This window comes from Heliangelus exortis, chromosome 1 (genome assembly GCF_036169615.1).
Source record: "Heliangelus exortis chromosome 1, bHelExo1.hap1, whole genome shotgun sequence".
Taxonomy (NCBI): domain Eukaryota; kingdom Metazoa; phylum Chordata; class Aves; order Apodiformes; family Trochilidae; genus Heliangelus; species Heliangelus exortis.
Window position 1 is genome coordinate 165364054 of NC_092422.1, and position 26626 is coordinate 165390679.

Genomic DNA, 26626 nt, shown 5'->3' on the forward strand with positions numbered 1-26626 from the left:
TGTCTGCATACTTTAATATATCATTTGCTTAGCATGTTTGATAACCTCAGAGGTACTGGGGCTTTTGACTTCTGGTAGTATTTATAAACTATGACTTGCCCTGGGTGTTTCTCTGCCAGCTTTCCACAGGCTTGTCTGGTGGATGGTGTCAGCCTGAAGCCACTGGAGGAGAAACAGAGGAAGCTTCTTGCCTGCAGAAAACAAAGCTGCTCCATTTCTAGCCTGTAGGGAAACATGCAGTCTTTGCTGCAGTCAGCATCATCTCGTCTGCTCCACTGCTCTGCAAATGGGGTGGCTCTGGTGGAGCAGATCCAACCTTGGCACCAGTGGTGGGAGGCAGCGAGCGGACCTGGCGGGATGGCTGCGGGCCAGGAGCTGAGCCTGTCGTGAGGACTTGGCAAACGTGCAGAAGAAGCCTCTTTGCTTCCTTTTCAAGTGGGTGATCATATCAAGAGCTGCAAGATTCCAAGTGATCGCTGATTGTGATCTTGTCTCTGAAGCCTTTGTGGTTTTGTAATGCTAGCAATCATCTGATTAAAAAATTGGAAGCTGGACCTAGGGAGGGTAACGCTCTAGGCTGAGAGGGATTATATGAAGAAGAGAAATTTTCCTTCACAATACCTGAAAATTAGTGCTTTGAATTCCTGTGTCTTTGGCTAAAAGTTTAGCATGAAAGCATCGTTTTTAGCCCTTGCCATAAAAAGGCTCTGACTTTTGTGAGAGAGGGGATAAGCTTATCTGAGTAAGCTTACTCCTTTGACTCACTCCTGGCAAAGGACTTATTCAGTAAAATTAGCCTCACTAAGGCCAAGAGGATAAAATCAGATGGCTGTGAGCTCTCCCCATCCAAGAAATCCTACATGATATGCTCCATCTGTGACTTGTTTGTCAAGACTGTGTGACCAGCTATTGTGTGACCAGCTGGGACCGTGCCAACTTGCTGTGTTGTTCCAGTAAGTCTTTTTACTCTCTTAGTGAAGATTCAGTCCTTCAGTCCATTCCAATGCACAGGTAGCACCATGGGAACATCTGAGGTTTGGGCTTACAGGATCATTAGCGAGCTTTTCTTTGGGGACTACTTGCCTTGTAGTTTCCCTTGGTTTTTTTCCAAGCAGGAAAAAGTCTTCCCACACAGATGGCTTTAACTGGTGGCTGGCAGATGAGCTGATGAGATTTTTCTTTGGCACTGTGCAGGAAAGTATGCTTGGCAATATGACTGTAGCAAACCATTTATTATCTCAGTTTTTAAAGGCTACGAGGGATATTGTCTGAATAGTGTTTTCGTATCAACTCTGCTTACCATCCTTTGGCCAAGTGGACTAGCTGGGTTAATTGTGTGGTAGAGGCAGACTGATGAGATGAGCTGGACTAATATCTGCAAAATAAACACTTATAAAGAATTACTCTTGTTATTTTAAAATAACAGGAGAGATGACCACATGAAATCCAAGAAGAATGCAGTTACCAGGATCTTTTGTATATATGCTGCCTATAGGTGGCACTGCAATAATCATTTGTCCAAGGAATAAGCTCTGGTTTTTACAATTCATCTGAGATCCTGTCTCAGGTGATGCAAGAGACATCAGACTAAAAGAAGAATGAAAAGCAATTCTACACTTTTAAGCTAAACTGGTTATCCATTGGTGTAAGTAGAGCACAGGGAGTCATTTGTCTAACTGGACTTTATCATTGCCCAAGGTGACCAAGTAACTTTTAATAGCTATAGTTGAGATGCAAGGCACAAACACTTGGAATGCAATAAATAAGACCTCAAAGTCTTGTCAGTAAGGTGTGTTTCTAGGGGTTTAAGAAATTATTGCACGGGAAGGAGTTGTCCACATCATAGCATTATCCAAGGGAAAAAAAAAAAAGTCTGCATGGCTTCTGAAGTTGCATGGACTGATTTCATCAGAGGAACTGTTCTGCTTGACTCACTGCAGTGTTTTGGCATATGCCTCTCTTCAGCCATTGATCTGCTGATCTAGCAGGTAACCTGCCTATTATGAGAGAATTATGTTGACAGTCTGTGTAGCTTTTTTTTTGCTAAAAAGCAAAGGTTGAGGATTAAATGCGATTTTGCCAAATGCTGCCTCTGTCTTCCTTGCTTTTTTTCATTTCCAAAAGGTTTTTAATGTTTGCCATCTGTTAATGGATGAGTAGATGTGAAACTGCTGTGGCTCCTTATCCTCATGTTCTGCCAACGGTGAGGTGGGGCTGAGCACGTGTGCTCCTTGAAGACAGGCAGATGAACACATGGGCACACAGGCCCCCCCCCACACATTACACATGGAGCCAATGCAGACAGACTAAAACACTTTTCCTGATTCCCACATTAATGCACAGGACCAATCTCACAACAGACAGCCCAGTCCTCTTCCTTGGTTCCTCAGAACTGAAGTCTGCTGGTGGAGGCAGGTACATATATACACACACAAACACACAAAATGGGTCACTCCAGTAACTGGTCATAGGCTCTCCACACAGCTGGTAACTGTCCCTTTCATTTGGATTTATGAGCCCCTGAGGTTTGTCTTCCCTTGCCAGTTGCAAACAATCAGTTCTCTTTATCTATCCCAGTCTAATATGGCCTGAATTTCCCTAACATTCATGTGTACCCACTCAGATAAGAATATACAACCACAAAAATGGTAAAAATGGAATTTAATGAGAAGATAGGATGGCTTGCAGTGTTTGAGCACAAGGCTCAGCCAGACAAGTGTTTCTATTCAGTTTCTATTTATGCTTCACTGCCCTCTCTGAAGCCAGTCCCTTTGTACACCCGTGTTTATTTCTCCTCAATTCACCCTGACCCCTCCCATTCCCTGCCTGCCCCTGATCCTTCCACTATGTCTCCCATGATGAATCTAAAACATTTCCCTAAAATGTCTGATGGAAAGTTTTACAAAATCCCAAACTTCCATTCTCCCTTTATCCAGCGGCATGTCCTATACCCCTTTAATCTTCAAGCAGCAACTCCCTTTAATCTTCAAGTTTTTCTGGGAAGGGAGTTTCTTGGGTTGACTCATCTTGGTGAGCCTCCTTCAAGGTCTGGGGCTTCCTCACTCCACATGAGTGGCACTGGGAGTGTCAGCTCAGGCTACTCCATCAGTGCTCATTAACTTCCTGGGTCCCTTCTGGACCCACAGGGTCTTTGTGTCTAAGCAAGGGTTGTGCCAAGGTAAGGTTTTTTTGTCACATCCTTAGTTCTAGTTATTTGGAAAATCAGTCACGAAGAAACTTAAAGAGCAGCTGCTCCCTACTGAAAATTCGCTCTTTAAAAGTAAAATTTGGTATTTTTTTCTTAGTTATACATTACTTTTGAATTATGGGAAAGTTTTAAATGCTTGTGGTAGCAACATAAGTAGCCATGTGAAATGCAATAATAGTGTAGAATAAGACAGCAAAAAAATTATAATTTTTTTCCTGCTGATTCTATATCTCAACCTCATGTGTTATCTGGAAAATAAAGCAGCATGAATGCCTTTCCTGAGATGCACCACAACTGTAGCATGCCTCATTGCCACCACTGAAGACAGAGGACGTACTGCTGTGTCTGTAATTGATTTTTCAGTTCACTGGCTCAAAAAGAAAAAAAAAAATTCAAGTAACCTTCCCCCCCCCCAAAAAAAATTAGATAAAATATATTGCTTTCGAGAATTTTTAAAATTCATAAAGGCGATTAATTCTGTTAAAGCAATAAAAAATACTGTTAAAAATTCTGAAAGACATATGGAAACAGATTTTCTTTTTGCCTCCTTCTGAAAATGCATACTTTTAGATTCAGTGTTCAATCAAATTTTACTAGATTTCAAAAATGGTTGCATTTTAAAAACATGGTTGATACTGTAATTTCGGTAAATTAACTGGCCAATGAAAAACATAGGATAACTCTAATGATGGTTAAAAACATGATTCAATAATCTTAATTTATCATACCTCTCAGTCGCATATGTAAACTATGTCATCATTTGCTCAGTTGCTCTAATAGGTGTTACCTGTGCAATCACAAAATTAAGTCTCTCAGTTGCAAATTCAGATGTCACCCTTATGAAAATACAAAATTTTAACTCTGTCATTAAAATTCTCACCCAAAACCACCAGTCAAACCAAAACAATTGATTCCATAGGGTTTTAAATCTGATGTTTAAAGGTGATGTTCAGTAGGGTCAATGTGTACCTACCAGTGCTTCTATGGGAAGCGGTGGCTTTCTGCATGCCAGAGGTAACATGAGTCTGGTGGCATGGGAGATGTCTCTGGTTTTCCTGATGTCTGTGCTGCCAGTTCTCCCATAAAACTGAACTGAGGGAGTGCTTTGTTTTGTGTTCATACAAGGAAACTGAAGCTTGTGTTCCCAAAATCTTGACTGCTTTTTTCCCAGTTATACTGACTTGTCAAATCAAAGATTTTGCCTTTGTTATGAGATCATACAACAGCAGCAGTACCCCCACCACTGTTGGTGGAATATGAACAAATAAAATTCTTTTTTTTTTTTCCTTACCAAATGTTAGATGGGTATGACAGAAAATAGTGAAAAATACTGAAATTAATTGAATGAAGGGACTGGACAGCATGTTTCTTTTCAAGTATCTTTGATGTTTAAACAGAGGAAGCGTAGGTGGAAATCCTAGCTTAGCTGTGATTGCAAAAGATTTTGATTGCTTAAGATGTGGTGGCTACTAACACTTATTAGGCTATTGAAAAAATGCAACAATACTCTGTGTGAGCACATGCATTTTTGCGTGTGTGAGATTTTGCAAGTTTTTTGTATCCTTCATATCTAAATTGGCACACTGAGACTGATATGACATATGGAAATTGCTGAAGTGCAGCAGAAAGATAACCTACATTTGTTTTCCATGTCAATCAGTATGAACAAAGCAAATAGACCGTGAGCAAGAAAACACATTTTTTTCCTGGTCACATAAGAAAAGGACAGTGATTTAGAGCCTAATCTGGAAAATAGTACATTGTAACCACTAATTTTGTTTATTTTTCTGGTATCACTACCCACTACTCCCTCCCCACCAGCACACACTTGTTTGAATACTGTGGCCCTCAGGGAAAAGATGAAGCAGGTTGATAATCTGCTGAAATATTGTTTGTTTTCCCTTGCAGATGGTTATTTTAAAAAATGTTGTCCCATTATAGTCCTTAATGCAATTACTCCTGTGAATATGATTTACATGAATAAAACCTACTTACATGCCTACTTTGAAAGACTGGGTCACTGTAGTATTTCATATGGGACATCTTTCTGAGTATACCCAAGGTGACAAAAAGACCAAAGTTTGTATAATATTATATGTGATTCAGATTGAAGTTCGTGGTTAAAGTAATTTCCATTTCTCTCCTTATTGCTGGTCTGTTGCTTCCTGTTTCAACTAAAGCTTTGTTGTTGTGAAGAGCTTTAAAAAAACCACAGACAGCCAAACAAAGCTTTGTACTCTTTCCATAGTCCCTCTCACCTCAGAGGAATTCCCTGAAATGGAATAAAGTAAGATACATTCATTTGATGTAAGAGTACAGAGGAGCTGCAGTGCCTGTGAGCCAATACAGGAGCTGGTTTCTGCAGAAAGAGGTAGTCAGGTACCCATGACTGCTCCTGCTGCTTTCCTATGGCTGAAACTGCCTCTCACTAGTCTCTGCACCAAGTTGTAGGTTGTTCTGTAGGGAACTACAGTTCTATAGGGAACTAACCCTACAGAAAAGGGGATATTTTCCTCTCAGTCTAAATCCCTGATTTACTGTTGTCACCATCAAATGGCAGCATTCATGGAAGCAAGGGAAGAAAGAGTGTGGCAACAGGAACAATAGATCTTTTTCTTCCTGTGGCTGTTAGTCATTAGATGGGTTTAGATGCATCACCCTGTTGCAGTGGTATCTTTGCAGAGAGCATATAATAGAGATTTTTTTTTTGCCTTCACTCTTTGTACTGTGGCAATGGCAATGATGGTGAACCTGAGGACACAGCCTGTGATTTTATTTCATCTAGTCCATGGCAACATGCTTTCTTCCTTTTTGTTAAAGGCCAGTGTTTCTGTTAATGCATGAACTGAGCAACTTTGAGGAAATAAAAGATTCAAATGGACAATCAGATAAGTGTCAGATTTGGGCAAGAATATTTAAGGGATGGATTTGGAAATGATCGTAATGAACAATGAAATTCAGAAGACTTTCCTTGATTTAATGCTAGGTTTGTCTATAACACTGCACTAAATACCTTATGTTCATATTTGTGAGTTGCAAAATAATAATCTTGACCAGTAACTTGCCCTCTTGCCTGGAGCAAACTTCCCACAGAAGTAAAGGAGTAAGGGTTTATTGTGAGATGCACTGTGCAAATAGGACTGATATTTCATTCACCTGAAGGACAGAAATTTTAAGGTTTCATGAAGGAACAAGGATGGGTAATAGTTATAAATGTTTAAAGGTCTTTGCTGTTTAAACATACACTTTAAGCTCATTCAATCATATGTAAAATGAGGCATAATAATTACTTAGCTTTTTTTTTTCCAGGTGCATGATTGTGAACACCTAAGTTTTTGATGTACCAATAGCACAGTAATTTAAGAGATAGCTATTTTTTATTTCACTACATGAAAAACGCTATAGAAGCAGCAGATTAATTATAGGCAGTGGCATGTTACATATACCATTTATGGGTGAGATATGGTTATGTCTGTTTCCCAAGTTACATTCTTATAATACAGTGCTCCATCTTCTGGAATATATATATATATATATGTATATGTATATGTATATTATGTTATGCATAATCATCAGGAAAACTTCACAGTCTGAACACAAAGATATCTCTGTTTCTTCAGTCCTTCTTCACGCTGATTTCCGGAAGGATTACTTGCATTAGCAGAGAATGCAGGACTGAGTGTTTGCAGTGGTTTTGAATAATGAATTTATGTAGGATTCTAGAAATGACATTCAGTTCCTCAAACATTTTCTGCAAAGCAAGCAGCATACTTTGAAATCCGTGCTAGGAGAAAAGAAACAGCACTAAAATGCGAAACTCCTAAACTACTCTCCTTTTATGGAATAGTTCAGTGGCTTAATGAGGTTAATTTCTATTATGTTGTGGGAAATGCTTTATCTACTGTATAGAGGCTTTCATTCACATGAATGTGCACAGTGTTACTGCACTGGAACTTAATTATTTGATAGCATAAAGAGCAGAAATCCCTACATTTTGTCTCCAGGAATATTCGTTGCATACTCAAGATGGTAAATAGAAACTAGAGGATGGTTGGCCTAGATTTTCAGTGTTTGAAATATCTTTGTATACTTCTCCAGGTTGTTTTGATTTTATACTTAGAAAATGTCAAAGCAGCTATATTAAAGATTCCCAATTACTCTCAGTAGTATGTGATTCTTTTTTATTCTCTCCCATTTCTCACCTATCTTTTAATCCTTTGAAATGCTTTTCTGTACCATACATGAATTTAAGCGACCATTTCATTTAATTACACTCTTTCCCACAGAAGTCTTAAAATGCCTGATTTTCTCTCCTTAATTACTACACACCAAGTTTTATTTCAATATGAGCATTTCCCTCACATAATTTTACAACAGCTCTTTGAATTGGCTTCTACTCTAGATGGCTGTTGGTGCAAATAATATTTATTTTCTCTTACCAAGTATATTATAGTGTTTCTGTAGATTTGGTAGAGCTGTGTCAAGCTATTTAATAAGACATAGACAAGACAAAATTTCAGAATCAGTGGTACACAGAATACAGATAAGAACTGAAAACTAATATAGTGAAAAATTCAGTGAAGTTCACACTGTACAACCAAACTCACTTTCTTGTGTAGATTTGGTGTTTGTTTTTTTATGTACCTTTCATTAAATGTAAATTAGGGAATTTGTGTTAGCATGTGTGGGTATAAGATGTCTAATTAATGTGAGCTTACAGAAGCTGCCTGTGTTCTATGATACGCTGTACATCTGAAATATAACCTAGGATATTTTTTTATTATATTCACAAATGAAAAAGTCATAGCAGTTATAATGAGAAAAAATAATGTATTTCTTTCAATTGGCATATATACCAGTGAAACTGTATGGAAATTAATTGTATGTGAATTGTATGGAAAATAATTCAAAGAAATTTTTAGAGCACACTGTGTGCTCGTATATGCAAAAGTATTTACTTACCATAAAAAGTATGAAAATATCAGAGACTATAAAATTCAGATAGGTAATATGAGCTGCTTTCATTTTCTTCTATTGCATTAAAATAATAAGTAGTTAAAAACAAAGAAAGGCATTTTTATATAAAAGATTTTTTCTCTCTTAGGTTTCTGGTTTATGTGTAGTATTTCAGTGTATCACAATATGGTGGACCACAGGTTAATTGTTTGCACTGTCTTACATCGTTTTAGATGTAGTACAGCATAATGTGATAGAGCATAATCTAACCTGACATAGTATGATGCAATGAGAGATGACAAAGATCACAGACTGTTCAGTGGACTTCATTCTACTGAAAAATACACAATTGCCTGAATGAAATGTTTAGTAGCTTATGTGTTGTTGATGAAGATCCAGTCAAATTGCTGCCTGGGGCTTTTGGCTCTAGGCTTATTTCTGGGGTCCATAACCCACATCGAGTTTGTTTTCCTTCCTCAGGCCTTTTTGAGAGTGGATAGTGTGCAATAACTAGGAGTGGATTAAGAGATTAGTGCTGGGCTCTTGAAAGTCTATTACTAGGGCCTTCTAGGGAAAGCTCTTGTTGTTCGCCATTAGAAATATAAAAGAGAGCTGAACCTTCTAGGGAAAACCAAACCAAACCAAAAGAAAACAAAAACAACTTGGTAGAGATGCACAGAACTGCTCATGGGAGTCCAAAAATTATTATCGTTTCTAGGTTAGTTTTATAATATTTCGGCTTCCCGCTTTACTGGAACAGTCCCATATTCAGCAGTCTTCATTTGTTCTTCTTTAGCCAGCATTTTCAGCCCGAGATGGTTACACTACATTTGGAAAAGAAATGAACTTTACCATAGTAATTCTAGTTTCATGCATGGCAGAATGTCTTATAGAGCCAAGTTTAATGAATTTCTAATTTGAAAGACGACCCAAACAGTATGTTGCTACCTCACAACGCTATCACATTGCTCATCTTCTTATTTTCACAGCTCACCATGTTAAAACTGGGACCTGTGAAGTGGTGGCACTGCACAGATGTTGTAATAAGAACAAGATAGAAGAAAGATCACAGACAGTGAAGTGCTCCTGCTTCCCTGGGCAGGTAGCGGGTACCACCCGGGCAGCTCCTTCTTGTGTTGATGGTGCGACTACTCTGTTGTTTCCCTCCATTGCATGTTCCAAGGGGGTTTTGCTGACTTAATGTCATCAATGAGAACCACTCTATTAACTATTTAGCCAGATTCAGTTAACTATTTAAAAGAAGAGTAGGAAAGCTTCTGCATTTTGAAGAGTCTGCCCAAGGTGAATGGAAGATGGGAAAAATGTAAAAATTTTTTGCTATGACTCCATGGAAATGCCAAGCAAAATTATCATATGTCAGTGAAAGAGAACTCTTGAAAAGCTAAGTATCATCTAACAGAGTGCCCTTGGAGCTGTATGAAATTTAATTAAAAGTGTGTATGCAAAATCTACATGAGCATATATAAATTATATAATTAATATAATTTTCATGTGCTACAGTCTTACATTTTATCTATAAATTTGTTTATAAATTGCTTGAACAAACAAGCCACGAATGGACAGAATATAGTCCTGGCTGTTTTTCAGTCTTTTTAGACCAACACTATTTTTCCTACTTACAATGCATCAGTAATGCTTTACTTAAATCTGGTACAGGCTCATTTGGGTTTTTTTGGAAAATACTAGCTGATTTTTCACATCTGTGTCTCTGAAATAACAGCAGGATGGATTCATCCTTTACGTGATTTCTTAGCTATTGATATGTTATTAGCTGTCAAAGAAGCTGTAAATATGTCATCTTGAGGAATAAATTCAACCAGACTATGCTAGACTATATAGTAGATCAGGCAAATGTATTAACTCAAAAGAAAAGAATCTACCTAAAACTTTGAAATTTAGCTAAGCAAGAAAAAATGAGGGTTAGAAAGAAATGCTATGAAACTAGTTCCTGCACTGCAGCAAATTAGAAAAACAAAATCAGTAAAGAGATTAACTTTGAAGCCCAAAGCACCTTGTGCAAATCAAGACCTAACTTCTTATGAAGGTTCTGAGCTGGCTTAAAATTAAAGACTAGCTGTCAGGCAATATATTGCTAATATTTTCCTGGAAAATATAATTAAAAAAATGCAACATAATGACATATTAAAGTGTCCATTTCAACAACATGAAAATGTTGTGTTTGTTTTCTTCTCTTGTAGCTTCAATAGTGGAACAGAAATGGTGGTGCCACATGCAACCATGTCTTGAAGGGGAGGAATGTAAAGTTCTTCCAGATCGTAAGGGGTGGAGCTGTTCCTCTGGGAATAAAGTGAAAACAACCAGGGTAGGTATGATACCAACGTGAACATGTTACTAACAGATTAAAAAAAAAAAAAAAAAAAAAAGTGCACAAGGAATTGGGTGCACAAAGAAGACGTGAGTTGAGAACACTAAGGAAGTATGGGAAGAGGAGTCATACTGGGACTGGACTCCCTGGTCTTGCAAGCTTTTCTCAACATACTTTGCAATTGCTTGATCATGGTAAGAGTGTGCCAGACCTTCTCAGGTAAGCAGCAGAGATAGTAGAGGTGGCTTCTTTTTCAGCAACCAGTTATGAACAAATGTATTATAATATGAAATGTATTTCTCTCTGAAACCATTTGTACAAAGTCCATACACACTGTAAGATCTTCATTCACAGGATGGCAATCAAGTGCCTTTTTCTCAGTAACATGGAATTATCGTTTTTCTACATAGAAACTGCTGATTATGGTAAGCATTTGATGTATTGTTACAGTATATTCTTCTGGTTCTTTCTCTCTTGTACAACTGACATTTACTAAAAAAAATTTGACAAAGTTTCTGTGAGTTTCTGTTCTCCATTTGACATTTTTTATATTATTGGTTCAAAGTGACATATTAATAGAAATAAATCTAACATTCTTCATACAAACGAGAGCAAAGTAGAGGTGCTATCATCTCTGCTTTTTAGTGGCTAAGAGAAACAGAAGAATAACAAATTATTCAGATAAGCATTAAGCGCTCTGAACTGCAGATCTGTATTTCTGTGGGGTCAACACAGCTCTTCATTAACATAAAACATGGAAATGCACTCTGAAGACACATATACATGTGTGGGAGCATAAACACATTCACCCCTACACCCCACTGCACATACTTATGACTTTTTCTTGTAAGTATTTGGTGATTGTTTGTAGTGTCAGGCCATAATTTGCTAGTGTGGCATTTAATCTATGCAGGTGTTTGAGTGTCAGTGTCATTTGGTTGAAGTCTTCGTTGCATAGGCTCTAAATTTCTGGTACACCTTGGCTGTAGTGAAATGTGGTGCACGCTGACGGAATTAGATTCCTTCTGTTCCACAGTGAGCTCTACATATCTCAGTTTCTTTATGTATAGGTCTTTAAAACCTTTTAATATTCTTTGAAGGAAGGACACATCCTAAATGTTTGATATACAATTTCACTCCTGAATCCTCTTTCAAATGGGTTTCTTTTGAAGCTAACCTTGCTTGAATGCTGCCCACGCTTAACTTTGTACATGCCAATACAAATCTGATTATATGCATGTAAAATGTGTGTGCATATGCAATATTAACAAAAAAAGAGCTCAATAGAGATTAAGAATAGTAATATAAACAGAAAAATAATTATGTATGCTTATGTTTTGAAATTTGTCCTGGCTACTACTACATGGCACTTCAGTGTTCAAGAATGCCTGCTGTTTTATATTTGTTTTGTGTGTTTAACAAGCAGAAAGTAAAAATGTGGGCCTGGGTTATATTTCTGCTTTGAAAAAGAGTCCACAAAAGTGTGAGAGATCAATTAGAATCACCTTGGGAGGGCTTCTTCCATATGTTTTTCAGAGGTTAAGTTTTTCTGTGCTGGTCAAGGTTATGAAGTTCTTTTCACTGTTAGGAATCTACGGAAGCCCAAGGCTCTTGTCCTTAAGGGCTTATGCCTCTATTACATACTTGTAGGTTTGGCTGCTTGCAGGAGCTGGACTTTTTTTGTCCTCTATGAATGGTGGCAATCCTTAGGACTCTTTCAATTCCTTTTAAGAAGTGATGGTATGAAAAAGCCAGTCCTTTTCTCTAGTTGCTATCATGACATAACATTGTACTGATTCAGTACAATGGCTACCGTAACCTGCTTGCAAACCTGCCACCACTAAAAAGAAAATACTAATCCCCTTAAAACTATAACTACTTCTGCTACTTTCTAGTTCTTTTCAGATACTGTATGTTGCCCTCTTCATTTCCCACATAGCTGCAGGGCTGGTTTGAGACAAGTAGCAAACAAGTTCAAATTTCTGACCTAAAGTTGGTAGAAGAATTGAAACCAGGTGGCAGATGAATGAAGGTCTCTGTCTTTCCAGATGCAGGGGCTGAAGTTTTAAAATACATAATTCTGATTCCCAGAAAAGTTTTCATTGCTACTGGAAATGTGAGTGATTCTTTATGTTGAGAGTAGCTTATTATCAAAAAGCAAGTACTTTTCAAGTACTTCTACCTAATACATAGTGACTACGATATTTTTTAGCTCCTCTTTCTGCTCCCTAAAGTATATAAATAAAAAGGAAATTTCTAAAGTGCTTTGTGGTTTCTAAGCCCCTTTTATGAGAAAAATAAAAGGAACTTTACACAGATTCAGTATTAAGAAGTCACGAACAGTAAGTTTCTGATTGTCAAATGAAATAACCCATGTGTGATTATCATGTATAGTGTAAAAGCATGAAGAAACAAAGGGAATGGAACAGCTTGAGTGATTTAAGTGTACTGCAGAAAAGCCTTGTGAAGGCTTTCCTGAAAGGCCTAAGAAAGTCTATATTCACCTCCAAACAATTTCTGTGAGTTTGCCCCCTTCATGTGCAGTAGCAGTAATCCAGTTAACTGCTGAATTGCTATTTCTCTCCTACAGGATACCAGGTTTAAAAGCAGCACCTATATTTCCACATTTTGGGCTGTTAATAGTTAGGATTTAGAGATAATAGTTAAGTTTAGAGACAAAACCAGTGGAGGAAGGAGGTAATTTTTTGTCCACCTGTGTTAGCATATTCAATCACACTATTGTGAAAAATGATAATACCAGCTTCTTAATACTTATGGTATCAGTCACTAAGCAAAAAGGACAACTGAATAATGGGAGAAAACTAACTGATTTTTAAAAATGTGATCTACTTTAGGCTTTGTGTTTTGTTCAGATGTGGGAAACTAATAAGGTAATGAATAATGAATTAGAAGCTGCAAGAATGTTATGGTACTCAGAATTCAAATGTTAAGAAAACTCAGGTTGAGATTGTTTACCTTGAGAATGCAAAACCATGTATTATGGAAGGATTAAACTGTTTTCCCTAATTTGTCTGCATATTAGTGTAAGAGGGCAGATACAAGGAGCTAACCATGGAAAAGGAATAAATGCAAGGGGAAAAATGTATAGGAATAATCTGAGTACTGAATTAACTTGTGCTGATTTAGATCTGACTGTTTTAGGTCTAGGCATATTGCAAGAGGAAAAAGGAGAAGAAGCAATGACAATTTAGCTAAAACAGTAATTTTTTTTTTTTTTTACTTCATGTAAATAAATGGGTGTTTATGTTCCTGAGAATTATACCACAACAAAAGATGATATTCAGGAGTGTTATGAAATGATTATGTGCATAGCTGAGCTTTACCAGGCACATTGTAGCATTCGCCTCCAGACTAGAAATGGTTGTGAGAGGAAGTGATTGAATTTCTTTCTGTATGGTTAACCTCAGTGTTTTGATAAATACACACAAAGGGGAAGTTCCAAAGACATTTTTCTTATCCTTTGAATTTTTCTTCTTCTTACAGCTTTTTTTAATATATGATTATTTTTATTCAAAACCCACTCTTGGTTGTGTTTCCTTTTCTTTACACAAAATAAATAAAATGTCTGCTTAATACAGAAGAATTTTCTCATCAGTTGAAAACTACAGTATGTAGCAGTATTATGTATAAAAACTGACAAAGACATTAAAAGAATTGTTATGTGCTTCTAGTAAACAAAGGAGCCCTTTAAAGAAACAACATTTTGCAGTCAGATTAGAGCTGAGGAGAAATAATTTTATATATCTCTCAGTTATGGAGTTTATTCCACACCAGACATCTTGATAGGGGTTTTTCAAGAACAGAGACAGATGCTAATCTGTACTTGTATTTTTAAGAACAATACATTGCCCATTATCTTCAGAATAGAGGCTGACTTTAAGTAAGAGTACCAGTCTTTGCATATAGCCTGTAAGAAAGTGCCTGCTGCAATGCCTGCTGGCATTCTGGTTCCCCAGGCATCCACCCTGGGACTAGTTTGGAGCACGCTGGGAAGTGGTGAAGTGTCCCTGAGTTGGTATTTTATGATATAGAGAAATATCCATGGATATTTTTCATGTGAAATAGAATAGAGTGGAGTGGTGGAGTAGAGTAGAGTAGAGTAGAGTAGAGCAGAGCAGAGCAGAGCAGAGCAACTGTTTCAGTTTGTCCTAAGATAAATCAGATGAATTATCTACAGTTGAAAGGGTCCTACAGCTGTCACCCAGTTCAACTGCCTGGTCAATTCAAGTTAAAGTATGTTACTAAGGGTGTTGTCCAAATGTCTCCTAATCAATGACAGGCTTGGAGCATCAGCCACCTCTCTAGGAAGCCTTTTCCAGGGTTTGACCACCCTCTCAGTAAATAAATGCTTTGGCTCACCTTTGAATTGTTGTGCAGTAATGGAATAACCTCATTCTGGTTATTCCATCAATGGAATGACCTCATTCTTAATCTTTTAGTTTGGTTTGATAGAACTGCTTGTGGTATGAGGCACAGCTAAATGCTTAGTACTAAGTTCTGATAAAAATGCATGGAGTGGAAACTAAGTTCTGGTAAAAATTCATGGAGTGGAGTTTATTTTACTTTGCTTGGGTTAGGCTCTCTAGAGTGAGATGACTAGCCCAAGCTCTAGGCTGTTTTTTCAGTTTGGAGAGAGTTTGAGAAGCTTTGGTGCAATAAAATGTAGGAGTAATTGCAAAAATGTTCACGTTCTGAAGATACACAGTTCTGAATTAAATTGCTGCATCATACTATGATGAACAACATGTCCAATATCTAACTTTCAACAAAAACTGGCAACCAGTGCATGACCTTTTAGAATTGACTTGCTGATATAATCCTAATACTAATATAAATACTGTAAATAAACAAAAAGACCAGATGTAATGAATAGCAGGTATTGATTATTAACTTCTGAAAATCTCTAGAGGGTGACAGTGAACAACATTTTCCTATAAATGAGTGAAAACAGTATTTTCAGACAGGTCATAAGGGGCCATCTTTTGGAAGAGCATCCAAATTGTGGAATAGCTGAGCACCCACATTTCTGTTAGGGGCAGAAGGAACTGCAATTGTAATTCTGAAAATTTGCTATTATTTTTAATATGTAGGGAAAAGCGTGCTGCAGAACAGAAAGAAATCAATATCTAATAAATTACTATATGACCATATGCCAAACCAATACTAAAAGAAGAGTACCATAAAAAATAAAATAAATAATACAAGGACAGAGAGAAATAAAAGAGAAATATTACAGGGCCCAAAATAAATCCATATTGAGTATATTTATCTACATTCCAAATCCAAATCTGCTTTCCAAATCAATATCAGAGATAGCCAACTAGTATGAAAAGAACAGAAATATTGCCAAGATAGAGAGAAATCCATACTGAGAGTGTTTATCTACATTGCAAAACAATATTGGAGAAAGCCTGAAGTCATATATTTGTAATATTCCATTTAATCTAATTTTACATCATGGCACTCAGACTTTAAAAGAAACTAAAAATGGAATAATATTCTTGGAAGACAAGAACATGTACTATCCAAACAAACCAACTGGCTGCATATAAAGCCAAATGGTGTTCAGTATGTGCATTCCCTACACTGCATCAATGCAGTTCTCTTGCTGTCTATAAATACTGCTTACGTTCTTACCCTGTCTCCTTGTTCTCACTTGTACATGCTGGGATGTTTTTTCTAAATTAATTACAGCTACTAAAAAGGGATTATTTATTTATGTTTAAATTTAAAAACCGTGTGGTTCATAGCCCTTTCAGCACAAGGACTGAAAGGACCTCTGTTAAGTACCTTTAAAAAATACTTTACGTAGTGCACCACTGCTTCTGAGATTCCCAGTGCCAGGAGGAAGCATTAGCGGTGATTCAGCTGCTACCATTTCTGTCATAACCACTGGTTGAGTAAGACAACATAATAAAAGAGAGCTAAAATGTGTCCCTGGATATGAGGAGAAAATGACATTTTTCTTGTGACTGAGCCTGACATCAATGCTAGCAATGTAGCTACGTTAGTTGTTTATCGTGCTGCTCCACAAGAGCAACAGATGCGTGGGCGCTTTAAGCAGCAGCAGAGGGAAAAAAATTGGAGCAAGTTTCATTTTTCTGCCAAAGCTGGAAAAAATATTGCCATTGTGGCCGTCTCTTCCTGTGTGTCTTTATTCCTCTTCCTCCTCCAAGCTTTTCAAAAACAGTAGTAGTAATGACACTTAATTAGAAAAAGCAGAAAATAATCATATAAGCATCGTGCCTGGGTTATTCTAGGATGTTTCTGATAGGCCAGGCTATGGTAGTTGTGGTCAGTCAGTGCTAGGAAGGCAATATATTTCTCATATCACATTTTTTTCAGTGTAAAGCTGCTACTAACTTCCATCACATTAAACAATTTGCCTGCTTCTTCGACTGCTGTGAAACTTGAAATACAAGATACATCAAAGATCTGTCACGTGTCAGAACTAAATAATGACAGGAAGTGTTCTTCCTAACATCTAAGGGTCTGTATGAATAAATTAAGAAACCACCTCACCGTAAATCTCCTCTGTCTCCCTGCCTCACTTCAGAGCCTTTGTCTATAGACTCCTCACTTTCTACCTTAATTTGAGATGAAGATTTGTAGGAATAACACACATATGTGCAGTGAGTAGAAATACCTCAGGTTTCATAAAAAGGGTGTGATTATAATGCAAGTAAGTGCACAGACTGTAGCAAAATATTACCCATGGAAAAGACTGATTGCACTTGTGACAGTCTCTTTGTTGCTATGGTATCTCTTTCCATGCCTTTGGCTAATCTGTCACTAGGACAAGTTTACAGCTGTCTCAGCACATTTCTCATTGCTAACTCAGAGACCCACTGTACCTAATCTGTCATTGAAATGGCAGTAAATTCTATGTACATGTTTTCTTAAAAATACATGCAAATTTTAGGGACCAAATGAGCTGGTAATGGAAACAGCATGACATTTTCTGGGTCAAGCTAACTTTTTTTTTTTATTAGTCAGTAATGATTACATTGATCTAGTATCACAGTTCTTTCATATTGAAGCTCTGTGGTTTTTGTAGGGTACCTTAACACTAATTTTTAGGGACACTTGGACATTTTGATGGAAATAGCATTTCCGACTAATGCATGTTACAAGGAATCCTTCATATTCAGGGCTATGCGGTTTACTGATTATCTTAAAAATAGCTGTTATATACCAAATTTACTTCCTTAATGTGAAGTTGGAGTGCCTAGTTTTACCCTATGAAAAGGTTCCTGATGCAAATCTACATGTGACATGGTTCTAGGCCTACAACTTGATGATGTTAATTTGTAGGTCACATAAATCTAGGCAAGGCATAGTCCTTTGCCCCAAAGCAAATGCCCTTAAAATACTCATAGAACAGAAGGTCAAAAGGATTAAAGGGAAAAGTGTTACCTTGTGAAATGTTATAAGCAAAGTCACAGAATGAAAGGTCAGTAAAATTTTTAGGCAGGTGAAGGTAATCCAAACATTTATCTCTCAAGACATTTTCAGTCTCAAATTTTGTTTAGTTCTTTTCTGACTTTGAGTCCTATGGATACTAATATTAAAAACTGAAGGTGAAGAATATAAAAGGAAAATGGGTTAAAGGCAATATTCATAGGTACATTCTGAAAATAAGGAGCCTGTTATTACTTGAAAGAAAACGATTTCTAAAACCAGGATAGTGTATTTATTAGCAGCTTTTACCTAGAAGAATTGCAATTTTTCCTGATTTTTTCAGTCTCTTGCTGCAACTCCTTATGAATACATTGGGCCTTGTCCCCAGCTATTCAGAAGTGTTACACTAATTTTTTTGTGAGTAGACACGCTGTACAAATCATAAGAAATGAAATTTTTTGCAGTCCCTTCATCACACTTGCAGAGTGTTAGTAACTTATGTTGTGGTTTATACATTTTTATGAGGGAATAGTTTTTCCTAAGGTATGGCTGCAGCTAGTATCCATTGTAAAGCATCATTTTAGCTTCTGCAGAACCTGATAATTGACAGAATTATACTGAAATAAAAGGGAAGTCTTTCTGCAATATTTAAATAAAAATGCAAATGGTCTCAGTTGCATGTCACTAATTAACTAATCAATGATTTTTGCAAGCATTAATTTCTTCCACGTGGAATTCCTACACTCCATCAGTCCAGTCAAGAGGTTTTCTGCCTTTGTCCCAAGAGATTCAACCTGTGATTTGTTTTTTGTTTTTTTTTTTCCAAAATTTGTCCTTTGCTGGCATATTTGAGATATTGACCTCATGTCTGAAGAATGATTTTCTGCCTCTATGAAGGAAAATAGAAATGGGTTTTGAAGGCTGTATGTAAATTCCTGTGTTTCTCCCCTTTTCCACAAAGTGAAAAAGTCCTGGCTCTGAAATCAAAGATGTCTCCACTCTCATTTGCAGCTCCATTTTCTACCAGTTTCTTTGCCCTTTCAGAGCTGTGCAAGAAGGGCTCTTTGAATATCAAACAGTCCTTTCTACTTTTCCTGGGAAATCTTTGTCAGCTCCTACTACCTCACAAGTTACCTTATAGGAAGATGATACTCCAAGGCCAGTATTGGGTGAGTCATGCTGACATCCTCTACAACTCCTTGTCTCACCCTCCTTTGCAATCTGTAAGGGTTTCTTTGGCTCATTTCTGCAAGTCAGAAATTATACATTTCAGCTCGAAGGGACTGAAGTGTTCTGAAACCTCACATCACCTATTACCTAAATAACTGCAGGCAGGATCTTGTCTCTTTCCATGGGGATTTGGCACAGACTTCAAAAACTGTGCATCACTGCTTAGTTGAAGGACTGATATGAGGGAATGGAAAAGTGGCCCCCAACTGTCCAAAAAGTATTACTTTCAGTTCTTCAAAATCACAGTTTTCTTGAAGTATTTCCTTACTTATTAGAAGTGCTGCCCTGATTCACTTTTCTGCCTTCTAATAGAGAAGCAGAAAAATGGGTAAGAATCAATATCAAGTGGAGAAGGTCTGTCATACAGGGAATTATGCACTGTCACTGCTGGAGGAGTGAACAACTCTCAAACCAGCTGAAATCAGATTAAGTAGATACTATTCCCTTGCAGAGCAAAGTGAGCATGGTTGTAACTCTTATTTCTTCATAAGAATAATGAAGATAGTGCTGTCGTATCTGAGGACTCTTCAAAATGAAAAAAAAAAGATTTTTGTGCAAGAGTAAGTGGAAGATTGATGTCTGTGACCAAATTAAAAAAAGAAGCGGACCAACATATAATTAATTTCCCTAAGAAATAGCTTGTAGTTTACTCCTTATTCCATCGGGATAATCTTAGGAAAGACTACTGCTATGTATGAAGACTCCAAAGGACTTCAGATTTTGCATAAAATCAACTTTTACCTTTCTTCTACTGCATTTTTAGCATACACAGATGATGGCTTGTCAGATCTTGCAGAACTGATGATGATTCATCCCCTTCCATATTGGAAGTGAGAAATGCTGTAAAGATCGGAAACGGAGACTCTGAGTGAAGCTACAAAATAACCAATTCCCCACTACTTATTTTTTGATTGGACTGGTAGAATTATATTGGCAAGACCCTTGAAGCCAGAAGTGAACACAACTGTGTCTCCAGTTTTTCAGGGTGGGTATGATCTCAAGAAAACCATGAATTGTGTCTAACCAACACATATCTGCAAACTTAGGAGTAACAGAATATTTTAGAATTTTACTGGAGCTGCATGTTTTATGGGGTCCAAAACAGCTTTTCCTCTTTGGGTTCAAGAATGCCAGAAAATATTTTACTGATGCTATCCAGAACAAGAACAGCTTGTTCCTTCGTCTTGAAATCAAGCTTTGTGGCTCAGGAACGTTTTCCTGCCAATGAAGACCAAAGGACTTTACCTCTGCTTGTGCTGTTACCAATTCAGGGAAATGCACTGAAAAATCGAAGTAGTTGTTCTTACAGAATCCCCAGATCCCTCTTTCCTCCCACCTTGTAATGTTTTAAAAGTGAACCTGGACAACAAAAGTATAGCAAATTTATCTTCAAAGGATCCTTCGAATTCCAGTTGTTAATAATTATTGTTCAACATTTTCAAAGGATGAAAAAGGAACAGGACACTTTCTCCCAAAATTCAACTTGACAAATGTGAAGATGACTACTTGCAAAATCAGTTTCTTTTTAGAGTGTCATTGAAGAATTCACCAGAGTCCTTTTTCTCTGTGTTGATCTTAAAGCACATAATTTGTATTTACGTTCTTGAAATTTGAAGACAACAACCTCTTCAGAGCCTTTTGGTCTGTCCTTCATTACTTGAGATTTTAGAATACCAGTGTCTAATTGTGATTAACTGCTCCAATTCATTCATACTTACCTTGTCTTGGGTGACATGCTCATCAGAGATAATGAAAAGATGCAGGTATGAAGACAACTGGCCAAGCTCTTTAAGGAAGGCAAATTGAATGCCAAATATTTTAAGTTAAATATTTAGAGTTCATTTTTTCCTGTGATAGTATATGTCTTTTCTGCATACTGTGAATTCAGAAACAGTATCAAGGTGATCCCCAGGAGCTACAGTGGTTGTAATTTTCACCTGGAAATCTCCAATATACTCAAGCAAGAAGACAATTCTAATCAATTCAGGAATGATGCTAATAAAGCACATCAGCTTGTCATGAGTTCAGGACAAAGAACAGGGAAAACATCAAAGCCATACTTTCCTGGAATTAATACAAGTGTGTTATGCTATCTTCTTCCAGCAATGCCATGAGAACCTGTGACAAGTACATGTAAAAAATACAAGACAATGACACTGAAATTTTGTCACCTACACAACTGCAAGCATGGATGGTGGACATGCTCTCTGATTTGGGCTTGATTTATTTACTTACTAAACTGACAGTACTAGGTTCTGTGTTTCCTTCTTTTTCTCTGATGATCAAGATGACCACAACCATAGACTTGACAACTTATTAGTGAACCAGACTTTATTTTTCCCTGGGCGATGAGAAATCCTTATAGGTGAAAAGCCCTGAAGTCTTCTTTTCCCCCTCTTAAGATGGAGTATTATTTTTTTTTTCTGAAATCCTCCAAATCTGCCACCTTTCTCCTCTTTCTTATCTGCATTAGAGTGATGCTGTGATGGGTACTCAAAATGGAGAAAGTTAAAATTAGATTCCCTTATAGTAATTTTGTATTCTCTGAGTGGCTCCCCACTACTCTGTCAACACCCACTACTTTGACTAAAATTTCTCCAAGAACGGGAAGATTTTTCTTCATGTGGAGATTCTAAATGGATAAAAAGAGAAAGGGAAATGATTGAAGGGTATTAAGTTGATTCACTGTTTTTAAACAATTTTTCCCCTGCCTGGATATTGCTCTGCTGTTTTCTAACTTGTTTTTTAGTTGTCTTATATTCCCTCAGCTATGGCAGTATTCCTGGAGCCAAATGTGAGTGCACTACCTCAAAATGCCAGCAGTGGAAGCTGGTAAAAAAGTGGGGAAAAATCACCATTGGAATCCCTGAAGCTTGGGACAAAGGCAGAAAACACATCAGTACTGCATTTTAACAGAGCAGCAGGTAACCTCATAGAGAAGATAAAATTACAGGTAAGGAAATTATATTTCTATTTTGATCTTGTCCAAATGGCTTTTTACTCTCCATTCATAATCCACCCCCCTTCCCCCCCCCCTAAAAAAAAAAGAAATCTTAAATATCCGAAGTAAAAGATAACAGATGTGATGAATTTAGACTACCTGATTTTTTGTGGGGATAATTTGAAGTTCAATCTTATCAAATTTCTAGAAAAAGATATTAAAAGATGAAAATCTGTTATACCTATAAGAGGATTTAAAATCTCAACCTAGTTTTAAAACAGGGTTAGGTTTTTTGTTTGGTTTTTGTTTCTTTGTTTTTGGGTTTTTTGTTTTGGTTTTTTTGTGGTTTGTTTTTTTTTTTTTTTTTAATATTAAGCACAGGAAACTGATTGATGCAGGTTTTTCTTTCCAGTCAGGAACAATAGTAGGCTTTTCTTGAGATAATTGAGGTCATTTAAAGCCAAAGACAGAGGGACTCTGCTCCCATCCCTCCTCCTTCGTTTACTTTCTCACAGTTGGAAGGGTATCATGACTCTTAATTAAGTACACTTCAGTTTCCCCATCTGTAAGTGGGGAAGGATGTTGTTTTTAGCTCTGACTTAAGATGAAATAAGAGGTGTAAAAGAGAAGAAAGTTACATTTATTCAATTAATTGTCTTGCAGTCTTTTATGCTGCCATGCTGCAGTCCGACCATGGCGTTGTGATCACCACAAAAACCTCAAGAGGAAATATCCTTGTCTGAATGGCTACAGTTATTATCTGTTACAGAAAGTAAAATAAGGTTTACGTTTTTAAGTCTGCTATTAAGATAAAAAATTTTGTGAAGTTAAAGCAATTCTATCATAAATTTAATTTCTCTGTTGAGTTACATAAACATTGAGAAAGTTTAGGCATGTGCATTGTGGTGGTATTGCCTTTTGGAAGGGGATAAGAAATACATTCAAGAGACTAATGAATTAGATTTCACCTTGACATAACTCCTATGTGTTCATTAAATACATACTATGATAATTGTCCCAATAAGTTGTATCAATTAAATTTATTTTGTAAACTATCAAGTTCAAGGAAATATAAATACAAAGCCATATTAATTTGTTTCATAGTATCAAAATGTGCAGAATTTTTTTTAAGCAACAGTTCATCAAATATATCATTTTATGACATAAACATATGTGTGTTTAATCTGTAATGTGTTTCTTATGATCTGCAGCATGACATTTAAGTTAAAAAGCCTAAAGAAAAAAAAAAAAGGAACATAAAAGTCTTTCTGGAAGCATTAATTAAAGAAATTTAGGTGGTATTTTGAGGTGCTGTACAACTTTTTTTGGAAGCAATCATTACCAGCAAGCCAAATATCTATTCTAATAACTATGTCTCAATTGAATATTGTCTTCTGAAATGTGTCATCTGTTATTTTATGATGTTTCTTGTAACCTATTAACCATAGAAACAGCTGCAAATATAGTTATCATTAGAATGCTTGGATTTTACATGCTCAGATCTTTCATTTCTGACTTCATGGATCTTTTCTGTGCCACAGGTCTATCCATGGACTTATTTTCAAAGAAATTTTCAATTACTGTTTTGTACTTGCAATAATGAGAGTTATATATCAATTTCTATTGTGGTGTTGGGTTTTGTTGTTGGAGTTTTTGTTTGGTTTTTGGTTGGTTGGTTTGTTTTTTTTATATGACAAGCCTATGAGTTGTAATTTGAGTATTTTTAAAGTTTTTCCTCTGGGGTTACTATTATTGCTTTGGGGTGTGAGACCATGCTTTTTTCCTTAGAGAAGTTATTCTGAAGTATGTTTTTTCCTGTCATTTTGGACTTTTCCTTGTAAGTTAAAGAAAATTCCATTTAACCCAGTTTTGTTTTCTGTAACTGATTCCATAACAGTGTAGTACTTGACATGTGTTTGTTTCTTAGGCAAACGTGTAAAACTCTTCAAGTCCGAATGGAGAAGTAGAGAAAGGAGGTTTCTGCTGTGCCTGATGATAATTTTTGATTTTTCCACACACACAAAATATTCTGGCTCCACGTTGGAGCACTAGGTGTGATGAATCCTAGTCTTGGTCGGATTCTAAGGAAGGGCCAGAACGTTCGCTGAGGAATAAAGAGTCAAACCACTCCAGAAAATGTGTTCCAGCCCTGGTTTATTACTCACAGAACAGCAGGTGTGTACAAATACAGGTTTACAGAGTATTAACAGGAATTGTTATACCTTACTTCTCATTATAGTTGCATAGTTTGCTGCAGATGCCCCATAATCGTGATTTTTTGGGGCTGACGTTCAGGAGGGTGGTTGGAGAGGGTGAGGTGTACTCCTGAGCAGCCTCAGTGTGTCAGTCAGATGCTTCTGAGATCCTTTAAATGTCTTTCTTCTCTCTCTGTCTTTTCAAAAGTAGAGCCAATTTTTAAATTTAAGTTAGCCAGTATCATGGGAGGGCAACATGTGCTCTGGACAAGAGAACATCACTGAAGAAGGAAGCATGTCTTGGGACATTGAGTTAGGTGCCACTTTGTAGCTGAAAGCTCATCAAGCCATACTTTGAGGAAGGCTATTTGCCACTATATTCCTTAAATATTGTAGATGTCTGTTGAGTCTTAAAACCATGTTTAAGATGAAGAACCCTGCCATTTTCAGGAATGTATGCTATGCTCCAAAGTGTTCTTCCTGTCCCTCTTTTTCTAGTCCTAACTTTCTAATTATTTGGAGCAAGTAGAACGTTCAATGTACATGTGAAAGATCTTCAGACCCTTTTAGTTTTAATTACTGTTTTATAATACAGATTGTCTAGATCTTCATTTTCAACAGCAAAAATTTCCTGCTGAAATCATTAAGAGTAGTGGGAAAACATGAAATGCAGAATTATACTTCAAATGGCTTTGCTTGAAATGTGTTTTCAACATGTTTGTGTCTTCTTAATGGAAGGGCCTAAGCACAAGAGTGATCACAAATACAATTCTGATTAGTCAAAGTGCAAAAAAAATATGAAAAATTAAAAAAAACCTGAGTCTGGTAGTTATCAAAGACACTGGAAACTTCTGAGCCATGTAAGTGTACTGGGAAATGTTCTGTTTAGTTAATAAAATGAGTTAGAGATGTTTGCCAAAGGACAGACCTGAAGATATAGAATACCAAATGGCACTGTTACAGGCTTGGGAACATGTTTACACATTTCATATTGTAGTGCCTAAAATAAAGTTAAGGGAAAAATTTAAAGTTCTTGAGTCTTGATATTGAAAGTTAGGTAGAGCCAAAGTTTTATGAAGGAATGAATGAACACAGGAATGAAACCTGTGAAGGCTAGAAAAGAAGACTATATATATATATGTAATCCATGCAGGAGGTAAATAAATACATATAGTTATCACTAAAAACCTGTTTTCTGAAGTGCTCACAAATCACTCAAATTTTGGCTTTTGTCATTAGCCCAAGTCAAATAGCAATATGTGGGACTGAAAAAACAGCCTGTTTCCCAACTCACCATTCTCTGATGCATTTCTTTATCAAGCGTAACCTTGAAATATGTTTGAATCACCTGCACATTTCTTATAATTTTGGAATGGTTCCTTCTGGACCCAGAAACTTTATTTATCTAGCATAAACACACAAGTCCACACCTCTATGCAAAATGCCCTATTGCAAAAATGTCCTTAAGAGCTCTTTTTGCCCAGCTTCACCAGTTTAGAAAATAAATTACAGGATTTTCAAGCTGTGTGAAAATTGTGAGCCTGTCCTTTGTTGAGATTTGCAAAGTAATTTTGAGTACCAGTTGTACCAGGTAGTAGTATTAGATCAGAATCACAGAATTGTCAGTTGGAAATGTGGTTGTGGTCACCACATCCAACTCTCAGAAGCACCTTCCAAGCTTTCAGGTTGAACTGCTTCAGTGAATAAAAATGCAGAAGTGACAATGCAAACTGGCATTTGCCTTCATAAGCCATGTATGCATGGTAGTGCATGGCAAACATACTGTATAGATTTTGAAGTTCCAGGAAATAGTGAACGTCCATCTGTTCAAAGGATTAATTTCCAACCTCAACCTCATTCACATGGGGCATAAGCAGGAAAAATGCATTGGCAGATGTTTGTTTCTGGTTGTATGGGGCCTTCTGTTTCTGCACTGTAGTACTTGGATTAGACTTTCACTATGATAACAAAGTTAACTCTTTCATGGAAAAATAAGACTGATATAGCTCTTTTTCCATTCCAAGTCCATTTCTTATTCGGGAAGGTTTCCCAAAGAATCATGTTGCTGACCATATTTTATTAAATTTTTTTTGCGGTCTGTTTACAGACAGTAAAAGGAAAAAAAAAAAAAGTAAGGACACAAAGTGGATGGAAATGTACTGCTAGTGTACTGCTAGAGAAGGTCCATCATTCTGCTGTTCCATCTGTGGAGGGAAGAAACACTGGCTTAAAAATTTGGCCCTTTCTGCATTTGCACCCATACATGGTCCTGACAATATTATAATAGATCTCCTTCCAACACACCTCCTCTACTGAATCTTGTTGAC

At 36.8% G+C, this 26626-nt stretch overlaps 1 protein-coding gene across 2 annotated transcripts in view; it reads left to right on the forward strand.

Annotated features, from left to right (window-relative positions):
• TAFA2 (TAFA chemokine like family member 2) overlaps positions 1-26626 on the forward strand; it is a 184999-nt gene that overhangs the window by 151233 nt on the left and 7140 nt on the right. The window contains exons 3-5 of one of the 2 annotated variants that reach the window (XR_011723903.1): positions 9154-9306; positions 10384-10508; positions 24032-24279. Coding sequence is in view for 1 of the 2 variants with exons in the window: in XM_071733515.1 (XP_071589616.1) it covers positions 9154-9306; positions 10384-10508 (278 nt within the window). In the remaining variant the exon portion in view is untranslated. The remainder of the gene's footprint in view (positions 1-9153; positions 9307-10383; positions 10509-24031; positions 24280-26626) is intronic. The other variant, XM_071733515.1, reaches the window with a different exon arrangement.